General features: G+C 39.1%; 1 protein-coding gene across 2 annotated transcripts in view; it reads left to right on the top strand.

Moving 5' to 3' along the window:
- Positions 1 to 22: 22 nt before the first annotated feature.
- MOV10L1 (Mov10 like RNA helicase 1) overlaps positions 23 to 13,955 on the top strand; it is a 37,634-nt gene continuing 23,701 nt past the window's right edge. For both annotated transcript variants that reach the window (XM_081877853.1, XM_081877854.1), the window contains exons 1-6: positions 23 to 209; positions 5,596 to 5,780; positions 8,881 to 9,037; positions 9,691 to 9,803; positions 12,110 to 12,300; positions 12,588 to 12,728. In XM_081877853.1, the coding sequence (XP_081733979.1) occupies positions 122 to 209; positions 5,596 to 5,780; positions 8,881 to 9,037; positions 9,691 to 9,803; positions 12,110 to 12,300; positions 12,588 to 12,728 (875 nt within the window). In that variant the 5' untranslated portion in view covers positions 23 to 121. The remainder of the gene's footprint in view (positions 210 to 5,595; positions 5,781 to 8,880; positions 9,038 to 9,690; positions 9,804 to 12,109; positions 12,301 to 12,587; positions 12,729 to 13,955) is intronic.

The following is a 13,955-nucleotide window of genomic DNA, read 5'->3' as shown; positions in this document are numbered from 1 at the left end:
GTCCGAGCATGCGCAGTCCGCCTCCCGCGCGAAAAGGTCCTTCGGTTTCCAGCGCTTGGTGGGGCGGAGGCGGAAAAGCGCGGGAAGCGCCAGAGAGGCGCCTGGCCGGCTTGGTGAGAAGATGTACCACCTGTTTTCCAAAGTCGTCTCTTTCTTCTGGCGAAGGGCTGACGAGGAGATGGAAGGAGGCAGGCGCCGGGCAGCCGGAGGTAGAAGAAGCTGACTGACTCCCCCCCCAGCCCCTCATTCCCTCCCTTCCGAGCTCAGCTTTGTTCCCTGCCTTGGGGGTCCTTCCTTCAGGGTCTACTCGGAAGTAAGCCCGGTTGAATTCCGTGGTTCTTACTCCCAGGACAGCGAACATAGGACTGGAGCCTTAAACACACACCAAAAACCTTTGACTTCCCTGCTCAGGCCTTCCCAGATGCCTTTATATATATATATATATATATGGAATATATATTCTATATATAAATGGAATATATATTCTATATATAAATGGAATATATATTCTATATATATAAATATATATAAATATTCCATTTAATATATGCCCATACATATATGTCTTTATATATATATATATATATATATAAAAGACATATATGTATGGGCATATATTAAATGGAATATTTATATATATTTATATATATAGAATATATATTCCATTTAAACATATATAGTCACATCATTATTATCCATATATATATATATATATATATATATATATAAAATTCCATATACAGTATATATATTAAATTAAATTCCATTTAAACATATATAATCACATCATTATTATCCATATATATATATATATATATATATATATATATATATATATAAAATTCCATATACAGTATATATATTAAATTAAATTCCATTTAAACATATATAATCACATCAGTATTATCCTCTTTGGCTCTTTAGAGCCTATCGACTTCCTTCCCTCCCACCTCTTGGCTTTCAAAATTAACCTTTATTTTTTTAATTTTTCCAATAGACTTTTATTGAGATTTTAAAGATTACAAAAACAAAAAATAAAGAACATATCAATTTAAACAGAAAAATACAAGAACAAAAAAAAGAAAAAGGAAAAAAGAAAACAAATCAATCCTTTACATAACTTTCTTTCCTTTGCTTATTTCCTTGACCTCCTCACACCTCCCTTTTTTGTATCCTAATTCAATTAGATATTTCAGCAAGTCCTTTCCATCTTTGTTCTTATCCTAATAATTCATCTTAATATACTATAATTTTACGTTCTGTTCTTTCACCAATTAACAATCCATTTTTACTTAATCCTTTATATCATTTCTGCTAAAACCACATTACTTCATTCCAACCAAAATTAACCTTTATATCACAGCATGTTATATATTTTCCAGTTCTAATAAAACTCATCACAAAATACCTCAAAGTTTAAATAAATGTAGAAAGGTGTAAAAAAATTTATCATTAGAAGTCTTCAGATAACCCTACTAGTGTTGTTAATTGCTTACAATGATCTTTCAAATATTGTGTAAATTTACTCCAGTCTTTTATTATTTCTTATTTATACCCCACCCATCTGGCTGGGTTTCTAAAAAGTATTTTGGAATACCGTACTTGATAGTGCTGGTTTCGGATTTTTCCCGTCAGCTTCACCAGTTCTGCAAAGTCCATTTCCATCTGCCACTCATCACTGATGCCTTTCTTGGCATTCGCTACCTCATTATTATTTTTTGGCCTTTGTTACCTCATTATTATTTTTTTACAAAAAGGCTTTATAGGGTCACAGAGTCGTAGAGTTGGAAGGCACCACAATGACCATCTAGTAAACCCTCAGCTTTTTGCCCGACCTGAGACTTGAACCCATGACCCTCAGATTGAGAGTCTGTAAACGGGTAAAATCGTTAGTAGGATTGGAGTGTCACTTGTCGTTTAATGTGCATTTTGGACACAATGGAGGGATAAAAGATTTGGATTATCATAAAAGATGCAGGAGGAAATGATTAACAAAGGGAAGGAGGGAATTGCAAGAGATTCCTTGGAATCTTATTTCTATGTTGTATGTTGGAATATGTGACTGTAAAATTTTAATCGGAAAAACCAAATAAATCTTAGATAAAAAGAGAGTCTCATGCTCTACCAATGAGGTATCCCATAATTATTAGCTATTCAGTTTATGTACCGCCCTTTATCCAGAGATCCCAGGTTATTATAATAATGACTTGTTGCCTTGAGACCTCTGTCCCAAGAATAGAGGTTCTTGTATACATGACTTAAAAGTCTTAAGGGGCATTTTAATTTATTACTGTTATTATTAGAAAAGAGAACCCATTCATCCTGTAAACAATGCTGTTCCCTCCAAATTGTGGACAGCACCTCGCATCAGCTTCAGCTGCTGAGGGATCTTGGGAGTTGTAGTCAGATATGGCCCATCCATGAGGCAAGGTTAGGCGACCACCTCAGACAGCAGATCCTGCTGTAGATGTTATTTCTTAATTTTATATTCTTTATTGAAAAATAAAAAGTACATAACTAGAAGTGCACAGAGCAAGGTATCACACACAGAGAGAGACCCTGATGTAGAGCTTTATTTCCCCATCTTCACCCTTGTTGCTGATGGAGATTTTCACTCGCTCTTTCTTCCTTCATTTCAGGTGCCAAAATGTTTTGGTGGGCCCTGGTTGTAGTCCACAGCTATTGGCAGAAACCAAGTTGGCCACCCCTCATACATTTATTATTTTACTTGTTGAAAATAGTGAGTACAACAAAGCCTGTACTAGGAAATCTGGAATACATTCCTTTAAGAATTTGCTTCTCTTGGCTACAAAAGAGCCTTTCTAAGAAATCTACTAACATTCTAGGCTTCTATATTTCTACATTTTCTGGGAACAATTCCTACTTGTTGCCTAATTTGTGTCCAACTTTTGTGTGTGTTCTATTTGTCACGTAATGTTTACTGTTAGTAATCAGTGAATTTCTAAGAAGTATAGTTCTGTGAATATTACTACATACACACCCCACAAGAATGCTGACATTTCATGTGACTACAGCTAGAGTCCATGTAAACATTACTTGTTCAAAAAGTGAGTAGCTGTTCGTAAACCAGCCTTGTAAATAAGCCCATTAATGTTACTAGCCTTTGGGGGGGGGCCTGGTTAGCCTGTTGGAAGCTTGTAGAGGAGCCCTTTCTCCACTCATTCTCATATACAGTATAGAAGTCCATGTACTTGCTTGCATGCGATTCCTTATTGCCTATCACTGCTTAAATACAAGGATATAGTAAACACATAATTTTGTCATATAAATTATGTTTTTTAACAGGTGTGTGCTCTTCTTTGAAGCTAGCCTTTTCGCTTTACAAAAGTGTTTTAAGAAATATCATCACGCATATTCACTGGAAATTCTCTTCAGTGTTCATGAGTCTTACTTAGTTTGTATAGTTGTGGCACTCTTCTAAATTGTGGGCCTTTGTAGTTGTTCCTAGACATTACTTTGTCTAGTGAGATTGACAGTGTTATCTCAATCTCACACATGTACTCGCCAACCATGCATAGAAATGACTGTCAACATGAGAATGTCTAAGTACTCAAGTTGATTTGGGGGGGGAGGAGAATTTATATGAAATTGTTCCTCTTCTGCCTTTTTCCTTTTTTTAATCACTAGGCTGCTAGCAATTATGGCAGCTTTATATCCGGATTCCAAATGCATTGTCTGTGAATATGTCCTGCTGATTGATAGCATCATTACAGAAGGTAGCCACAATCAAAGTGCCAAGGGGTGTATCCAGCTAAGTCCTACTCAGATAAACCTGTTGAAATTGATAAACTTTTAAGTTAGTCATGACATTGATTGCAACAACTCTGAGTGCAACACTGAATGCTCTACAAGCCTTTACAAATGATACACATTGGGGCAAAAAAATCCCAGTTTTACTTATGTGGTAATGGCGTCTGAACTGGCAGTGACTAAAAAGTAACAAGACTCTATGGCTGTAGTAGATAGCTTGTTAAAGAAGTTGGCCCAGTGTGCAGTATGCTGTGAAAAAGGTGAATTCCATGTTGGGGTTCATAAAAAAAAAAATTAGGATTGCCTCCCCAATGTGGAAAGGTTACAACATTTGACACTTAAATTTAGGGAAAAGGTGAGGGGGGCATTCTTTTCATGCACAATAATATACACGGTGTAGAGCAGTGGTTACCTGTTAGCTAAGTACTGCAGACCCCCTGTTTTTGAAAAGCCAAGCCATAGACTCCCTACTTTTGAAAATTTTGATGTCTCTATGGTAGTTTTTGTTATGTGAATGGTGTCACAAACCTCATGGGTGGGTTACGTGGACATTCTGTGGTCAGCAGGCCACCAGTTGGGAACCCCTGTGTAGAGAAAATGAATAGAGTTGTTTTTCTCCCTCTGAATATCAGTCGCGGAGAGTCGCAGCTGAGAGTGCTCTTGTGCTTGCAGGTTTCCCATAGGCATCTGATTGTCCACTGTAAGAACAGGATGCTGGAATAGATAGACCTTTGGCTTATGATCTTTATGTCTGGAGATCTGCAGGTTTGCCACCCTTATATAAGTTATTCCCAAGACTAAGGAAACCCTGTTGGTAAAGTTGTGCATAGGACTTTGCTTCCTCTTTCAGTAGACTTAAAACCTACAGTAGTTGTGATTTGTTTTTATTCTGAGGAACTATTGGATATTTTCTTGGTGGTGAATGGGAAGGTCTTCCCCCTCCATGTTGTGGCTTTGATGTTTGTCAAACAAATTTATCTGACCTGATCCCCATTTGGAGATAGCTATTCCCCACAAAATCATAATGTACTGTATAGTGAACTGTGGAGAATGTTAGAAACCCCCAGAACATATATAGGGAAATTGCCATTAAGAATATAGAAATTGGAGCTCCCTTGATATTCATCAAGTTCAGCTCAACTAAATTTTGCATTAATAAGCTCTCATTGGTGAAGGCCGTTCCAACACTAGGGCTGCCGGGTGTTATACCTGGAAAGTTTCCCAATGTGGTATTATCGTTTAAATAAACTCAGTAAGATTCCTTACCTCCTGTCAAGGAATTAACCAAATTAAGATAATTCAGTTTTCTCTACATTTGGCCAAAATGCCAAATTATGGTTTGGCACCACAGGAATAAGCCTGGAAGGAGCTTAGGGCTTGCATGTTAACTTCCTTCCTTCCCTTGCTCAAGTGCAAATCATAGTTTTGTCAGTTTGGATGTTTTGGTAAAACTATGGTGTGACAAAACCCAGACAATAACTCATTACTCTGAGGTTGTAAAGGTAAAGGACCCCTGGAGATTAAGCCCAGTCCTTTTTTACTGTGAGGAAAGGAGAGAAAAGGCAAGTATCGGCTTCATTTGCTCCAATAAGCTAGTCCTAAAAAACCACTTTGTTTCTATGCTGCTTTAGAATCTAATCAGAAGAGGGGAGGGAAAACATATGAATAAATAACATTTATTTTGCTAACCATCGTCATTTATAGAAATCCTTACAGATGTTCTGTTAGAGGTGGCAAGATGCAGCAAGAATAATTTCCCAATGCTGTAGCAAATACAGGAAACTATTTTTGACACAACTTAAATGTATTTTATCTTCTTTTTAGATGGCAGTGAGATAAAAACTGTAAATGGTGTAGTGACAAGATTCTGCCTAGACTACGGCTTGATAGATGATTTGATCTGTTTCACCAGCGAAGCTGTGATGAGCAACATTCCACTGCAAGTTGGACAGCAGGTTGTAGCTCTTGTTGAAGAAGATAAAACCTCTCATGGATTAAGGGCAATCAGGGTGAGATTCAAATAGCTATATAAATTGGTCATGTGATTATGTTAACTGTCCATAAAATAAACTTCAATTTTTTATATAACTGATCTCAGTTGATCAGAGTGATAGACTTTCCTATATATGCCAATTCGGCAAGAAAGCCGAAGTCACTTCAGACTCTTGAACGTAGATAAGCTCTTCCTCTACCAATTTAGGGCTTTTGTCGACACTTCCACTTGTCCCGCCACTTCTCCCTCACTGGGGAAAACCGCTGCTTACTGTTGAATCGGAACAAATGCCAATCATTTTTTCAGTGGATTGATGTTTGTTCCAACTCAGCAGTAAACAGCAGGTTTTCCAGAGGAAAAGGGGGGGGACAAAGGGAAAAAACTAATTGGGCCTCTGTTTTCTAGGTACAGAACAAGCGGAAGTGTGGACAAGCCCTTACTGTGAAGAGTCAACAAGATCTTTCAGTGGAAAACATGATTTAAACACCTTTTTCTTGCTAATCTAAGCCAATCTGCTCTGAAATTCAGCATTTTATTAAACTTTTCCAAAAATGGATTTGAGTATTACTGAGCTGAAGAACAAGGAGCCAACCTGATTTAGTTCAGATAGATTTATTATTTCATAGCGTTTAGTTTGGTCCATATACATTTATTAACTGGTAGTGAGCTGTCTCAGTTTATACAGAAAAAATCATAATCTGCCAGTGGTCTTCAGAAGGCAGTCACTTTTATGTTCAGCTCCCTGTGAAAGTGGATGTCTCCTTTATAAGAACAATGTCTTCGTTCAACTGCTGTAGAAACAGTTTTGTGCGTTTGTAGTGTAGCTAGGCCCCTAACATTCAATTTTTAAAGAATGTATTTGCATGTGATTAAAGCATATAAAGTACTGTACATCGCTGGTATTCCAGATGGAGGAATACCTACAGGACCCAGTAGGTGGCAGAGTTGTCCCACTGGCTGTAGTTGCAGTAGTTGGCTACAGCCTACTCTAGAATCAGCAAGGCTGGCACTAGACAAAATACAACATCAGGAGAGAAGAGAATGTGGTATGAAAAACTAAATGTTAGATGCAAGTACCTCTCCAAAAATGTGCAGTAATCATTTCTAGGGATTTATAGAAAAAAACACTAAGCAGTGATACATATGGAAAGATTATGATGATGATACTAATTATTATTATTATTATTAATAATAATAATAATAATAATAATAATACCCCGCCCATCTGGCTGGGCTTCCCCAGCCACTCTGGGCGGCTTCCAAAAAAATATTAAAATACTGTAATACAGTACATCAAACATTAAAAGCTTCCCTAAACAGGACTGCCTTCAGATGTCTTCTAAAAGTCTGGTAGTTGTTGTTCTCTTTGACATCTGGTGGGAGGGCATTCCACAGGGAGGGTGCCACTACCGAGAAGGCCCTCTGCCTGGTTCCCTGTAACTTGGCTTCTCGCAGTGAGGGAACTGCCAGAAGGCCCTCAGAGCTGGACCTCAGTGTCCTGGTGGAACGATGGGGGTGGAGATGCTCCTTCAGATACTGCGAAGAAGCAGCACTTCTTCCCATCCTGAAAATAGGAAGGGTTATTTTCCATTAAATTTGCAGGAAGTTCCCAGCAGATTGCTCCAGAGAGAGACAGATCAATTCTGTTGAGAGCTGTAAATCAAAGCGAACTCAAACCGAAGAAAGCTAACACGTACGAATTTAAACTGAAGAGAAACCTAATACATACATGCAGTGTTTTGGTTCTGCTGCAGTTCATACTTGTCTTGCTGTCTGCTGTGGCAAAATTACATAATTTACATACAGCAATTAATTACATTGTCATTACATTATACCACCATTTCTGTACAAAGAAAATGCAAGGAGGTGGGGGGATAAAATCACTTATATGTCATTTGTGGACTGAAAATAATACCGTTTCCCCGAAAGTAAGACATCCCCCGAAAATAAGACCTACTTCCAGATTTGCCTCTCGCTGTAATATAAGGCATCCCCCCGAAATAAGACCTCCCTGAGCATAAGGCCTCCCCAGAATATGTGTACTGTATTCTTCATGGAAAAATAAGACATCCCCTGAAAATAAGACCTAGCGCATCTTTGGGAGCAAAAATTAATATAAGACACTGTTATTTTCGGGGAAACAGGGTAACAGCGCTGAATACCAATCGTATCTGCTGGGTTGATTTCTATTCCAGAGATGGGACAAATAAGGGAACACTGGCAATTTCCATTCATCTTCGTTTTTGTCAGAATTCTCCAGCATCCCTAATTGCAGTAGTTCAGTAACTGCCCAAGATGGAAGGTAATCAGCTAGCATTGAGCAGTTAACCCATCCAGCAGAGTAAATATTAAGAAGCTTCCTAATACATGCTTTGGTAGTCGTCACAGTATCGAATTATCTCACCTTGTTCAGGTGGTTGATAAATATATAAAGAAAAATTTAAGATGCATTCACAAGCAACTTCCAGTGGTCATTGATAAACTTTGGAAAGTCTTAGAAAGCATATACCTTCTTCTGGTTCAGCACCCCACCCCCAACAGTGTGCGCCCTCGTATCTAGTTCTCTTACCAAGTTGGCTTGATTAAATGGCACACCTGATTCCTTGTTGGGCCAAGGAATGTATGAGCCCTTACAATTTGAGTGCGTGCTCTGGTGGTAGGTTCAGCAAAACTTAAGAGTAAATTAATTAAACAATATCCAAACTTTCCTTTCTGAAACTGTCTGCTCCTGCTTTCAAAGCCAAGATCTGTGAGCAGCCACCTGCATTTCCACCCTCTCCAAAGTCTGCAGCTCAGTGTACTGGATCCTCATGGCTCTCTTTAAGTGCCTTTGTGTCTTTTGACATCTCTTCATGGCCAAAATACTGGTAAGCTCTCTAATATAAGGCTGATCCTGGTTGGTTTTGGCCCCTTGGTTTGTATTGAGCACACTTCCAGGTTCAGTCCATAAAGATTTGTATTGGTGGAAGGTTGACAGCTATGTACATGTTTGAAGAAGTTGTGCAGCATTTGCAGAGGCGCCACTTTGAACAGAAGAACCTGAGCCTTGGGTCTCAAATCACATTTGAAGGTCCTGCTAGGATGCCTCCTGTAGGTAATTTTGATTTGTTCTACAGGTAGAAAAGGTATCTGATAAATGGGAAGATGACAGCAAATGTCCTTATCAAGGGGACCAGGACACCAAAACACTCATTGGCCGTATTACTTCTCTAACTGCAATTGGTGGCAGCGTTAATCAGACAACCTCCTTTTCCATGGATGATGTTTGTGAAGGTAACTGTTATGCCTGCCTTGATAATTGTTATAAACACAAAGTTGTGATTTTAAGTTGCAGAGGGTTTCTTTCTTTGAAAATTGGTTTAGATGAGTTGACAAAAGGGTTTCTAAGAATATAAACTGGTTTAGAAAACTGTTTTGTATATGTGAATCTGTAAGCATCTTTACCATCTCAGTTACATTTCAGAGATGTGTTTGCTCTTGAGAGTAAGATCTTTATTGTTGAATAAGCCATGTAATCTTAGATCTGTTCAAAACTTGAATGGACTCTTGAAGTTTGGAGTACTTTCCCTTTTTCCATTTTGAAACTTTGTTTGACCTCTGGTACCTCAAAGAATAAAACTGTGCAGCAAATACTCTTGTGATGCCTTGAAAACTAATGAATTTATTAAAGCATGAGCTTTTGCAAGTTAAAGTCCTCAAAAGCTTATATCATAATAAATTCATTAGTCTTTAAGGTGCCAGAAAATTCCTGTTTTTGCTGCAACATGCTAATATGGCTATCCTTCTGATCACTGCTTCAGTTAATCCAAATTTTGGTCTAGTAGCTAGGTATATTTGCCTTTTAGTGCTCCAGTACTTTTAACTCTTCTTGAAGTGACTTAGCCTTGTTCAAACTGTTTCCATTTTCTTGTAATGTTATTGTTAAGGTTTTGACCCTTGTAAAGGAGATTGGGTGCAAGTAGAATATTTCATTAACCCAACAACCTGGACCAGTGAAGCAGTTTCTGTAAAGCCCTTGAGGTATAAGAGAATTGACAAGGTATGTCTATTGAATGGTTTAATTTTGGGATTTCTTAAAAATATTGTATCAAATACTATAACGTAAAAGGAGAAAGGATGGGTAACTATTTAGCAGGAACTGTCCTTGCATGTAAAGCTACCCTGTTTCTATAGGAAGCATGTTCATTGTATTAAAATCTCCTGATTTGGGCCTCAACTCTGAAAACCACATTTTGGACTTCAAGTAATTTAACTGTTAATGGCTTCCCTCTATCATCAGGATCCCTGACAATTTTAGTTCTGTGGAATCTGTAAAGGAGTCATCAACCCTTCACACGAGTACAGTTGTGAAGTATTATAGAAAGCCATGACAGTTAAACCACTGCAAAGTTTCAAGATTGTGGTTTAAGTATACCTTTTGACTTGAGGCTTGTCTCATATATATATATATATATATATATATATATATATTTGCTTTCGTAGATTTTCACGGGTACAGGAATGCAGGTTTTGGTGTCCTCGGGTGTCTACCCGTGTAAAAGTTGGGGTGTCTAGGCGACGTGTAAAAGTTGGGGTGTCTAGGCACACAGAACGCCAACACCAATCAACCACACCAGACCCAAACCCAGACCCTCTCCACAGATGAATTACAGACACCATCCAGTAGCCAATCCATGGTGGCACCTCCGGATGCTGCACCCCCCTGCAATCCCTACACAGATCTGGCTGACACAAGCCACAAAACCACAGCTCGCCCCTATACACGAAGCCAAGCCAGAGCACAACTAAGTACAGTACAGCCATCTTCTCAGGAAAACTCTTCACAAAGTTCAAGAGGTCAAGACACAAAGACTTTAACAACTAATCCACACCTAATGACCCACCTAAGTGGTACTCAGGATATCACTCAAGAAATCACTCAAGATATCTCTCAAGTAATTAAGGAACAAAAGAAGAAAAGGCACACTAGCCTGGGAACTTCCTCTCTGCCCAGAACATTGGAGGCTATACACCACACCCCCTCTACAGTATTTATAGGAACTCAAACACTGAGATCCTGCTCTGTTCCAGTAACAAGAAGCCGAAAGCACCAGCCTGAAGATGACGAGTGAGACCTCGTCGAAACGTCGCCTAGACACCCCAACTTTTACACGGGAAGACACCCGAGGACACCAAAACCTGCACATACATACATATACATATATAAACAGTGAGAGTTAGCTTGTGTCCATCGAATGGATTTCCAAACTTTGTCTGAATGTTACTTACACAGTGACATTGGGAGTGTCCCGAAACGTGCATAGAGGCAACCAAAGTATTAACACCTGAATGGAGCTGTAGTTTGGAAATGTTACTATTACTATGTAATGATCACTGGCAATTTTTAAAAATCTAGTTATTGACTATCACTCCACAGGCGATGTGGAGTGATCATTCACTTTGACTGTAGTGCTCCAAGAGTCAAAGTTAACAAAACCAATATTTTGGTCAAGCAGCTCATAGAAGACGACTTAACGATATTTGGCAGTTAAGAACATTGAAGGGCATACCGGGGGGGGGCACAAAATCACACCTCTCCATTGTGGAGCCCATCTGGGCACCTCAGCAGAGGAATCCAATTGCTGGCATGAGCTGTTTCAGCATCCCTGCAGGGTTCCCATCCCCAGTCAGCTGGCAGTGCTATTAGAAGTGTGAGAAGAGTGCTCAGCAGGGCTCAGAGGGAAGAAAGATGGAGAGAGCAGGTGAGAGTTGCAGGAGGAGTGAAGAGGAAGGAGACAGAAGCGAACGCAGCGAGTTGAAGGAGGCAGGAAGGCAGATGGATGGACTGAAAGAGGAGAAGAGGCAGAGCAGAGCTGATTTTTTGAGTTTCTGGCCCATGGTCTCTTCCACCTTCAGAGGCGCTGATACATCTCCTTAACAAGGGAGCCTCTGAGATAATTAGAGTACAGTACAACATACAGTTTAAGGTTTAATATATTATGTGGTAGTTTTTAAAGAGTACAGTGGTACCTCGGAACTCGAACAGTTCCGTTCTCGAACATTTCAGCTCCCAAATGCCAACAACCTGGAAGTAAGTTCTCCGGTTTTGAAACGTTCCTCAGAACATGGATGTCCAATACGGTTTTTACTGTGCAAAAACCTAGCTGTCGGCCAACCAGAAGCCGCACCTTGAAACTCAAACATTTCGGAAGTTGAACAGTCTTCCGGAATGGGTTACATTCGAGTTCCAAGGTACCACTGTAATTGGATGGCTTGAAGTACAGTGCCCACTCAGTAACCTCAAATGGGTTATGCATGCTTACATTGATTTTATTGCATCTAAAGATAACTACATTTTTTTTACAGCTTCGTGTTTCCAGTGTGTGTGGAAGAACTGGTGTAGTCGACGACAGTATCTTTTTCACCCTGGATTTCCTGAAACTTCCTGATGGTTATTTTCCTCGTAGACATGACCTTGTCAATGTGGTGGTTGTGGAGAGTAACCAATCATGTTATATCTGGAGAGCACTTTGTATGGCTCCAGCAGAAAATAATTGGTAATAAAAAACTTCTCTCAGTCAACAACTGCTTAGAGTTCACTTTTTAAAAATCTACTTTGAAGTGAGGCCAGAAGTATTAAAATTGCATTCATAATTCTCCATGTATGTCTTGAGAAGAGTGGTTTTAAAAAATCATCCTGGTTTTAGCATTTTATGAAAGTTTTGTCAGTTTTAACTTTCTAACTTGAGAAAAGAAAAATGTAGATGTGTGTCAGATCGGGCTTTGTTACATAATTCTATATGCATAGTTTTGCAGCATGGTTTCTAATTTTGAAATCTTACAGGTCATCTCTAACCAATGCAACCAATTTGGATGAATCATATGAAAATTTAATGAAGGACAAAGAAGGCCTAGAGGTATCAAAAATGATAAACTTTGGAACACTAAAATTAGGAATGCATAAAAGCATCGAAGTCTGGATAGAGTAAGTTGTAACTTCTTCCCTAGATTTTTCCTTTTAAAAGCATTTATTCTTTAAAAGCATTTGTACATCATGAAACCATGATGTATTTTTTTCCTCATGGTTACTTTTGCAGTTGGGCTTTTAGAGTCCATTCTTCCGGGAGTTTGGAAGTGTGAGGGTCAGTAAAACTGGTAACATTCCTTTTGTAAATAGCTGCGTCATTAGATGCATGAAGCTTTAATGTGAAAAACTAATTTTACGACAATTTTAGTTAATGATTGTAAATTTTGTAAATGGTAAGTAGCACACAAACCGCCATTTATTTCTATCATTCTCCCAACACTTACTGTTTGTTTATTGCACTTACATTCCACCTTTTCCCCAAGAAGCTCCCAAGCAGAATACATGCTTCTCTCCTTCTTCATTTAATACAACAACTCTGTGTGGAAGGCTAAGCTGAGAGGCAGGGACTGGCCCAGTGAGCTTCATGGTTGAGTGGGGATTTGGATCCTGGTTCCCAGGTCCTAGTCTGACACATGAACCACTACACCACATTTAATTTCATTTCGGTGTTTTTAAATATCATTTAACCATGTAGTTTCTCAATGATGTACAATGAGGTTACAGAAGGGATGCAGTAGGAGTAAAATCAGTTGACATGAACCATAATATCAGAAAAGCTCACTTAAGATGCCTGCTGAAATAGAGTCTTCATCAAATGCTAGAATAACAGGAATGCAACCTGTCTGATCTCTGTCTGGAGTTAGCGCTGCAAAGTTTGCTCCACAGTACTGTAATCAGACCTCCTGGTGGAGATGAGCCATGCATCTGGACCATGGAGGACCCAGGTGATGTGGATTTCAAGTATTTGGTTATATAGCCCCACCCCACCCCCGAAAACGTAAATCTGGTGAAGCTGCCTCTCATGGCGAAAGGGCAGGTGAAGCCACGTCTGTGTCATTACTTAAGCTTAATAAAGAGAGGAAATGGGTTTAAATTAAAAAAAGAGTATTGTTGCATCTTTAAATAATAACAAATCTTGGCCTGCATCTATTGATGCCTTTCCGTGCACAGGCAACGACTGATTTACACACGTTTCATATTGCATTACAGCGACCCGGAAGGAGCTGGAAAAGGGGACGGAATGTGCTTATGCGTGCTCCACCATTGCATGCAATGACCCAGAACCCAACAAATCAGGTGTTGCCTGTATAGAAGTAGTCTTTCCATTTACTGAAAGGTCTTTAA

The sequence above is a fragment of the Podarcis erhardii genome (genome assembly GCF_964252035.2).
Source record: "Podarcis erhardii genome assembly, chromosome: 10".
In the NCBI taxonomy this organism is placed as follows: domain Eukaryota; kingdom Metazoa; phylum Chordata; class Lepidosauria; order Squamata; family Lacertidae; genus Podarcis; species Podarcis erhardii.
This window is presented reverse-complemented; position numbering and strand designations above follow the sequence as displayed.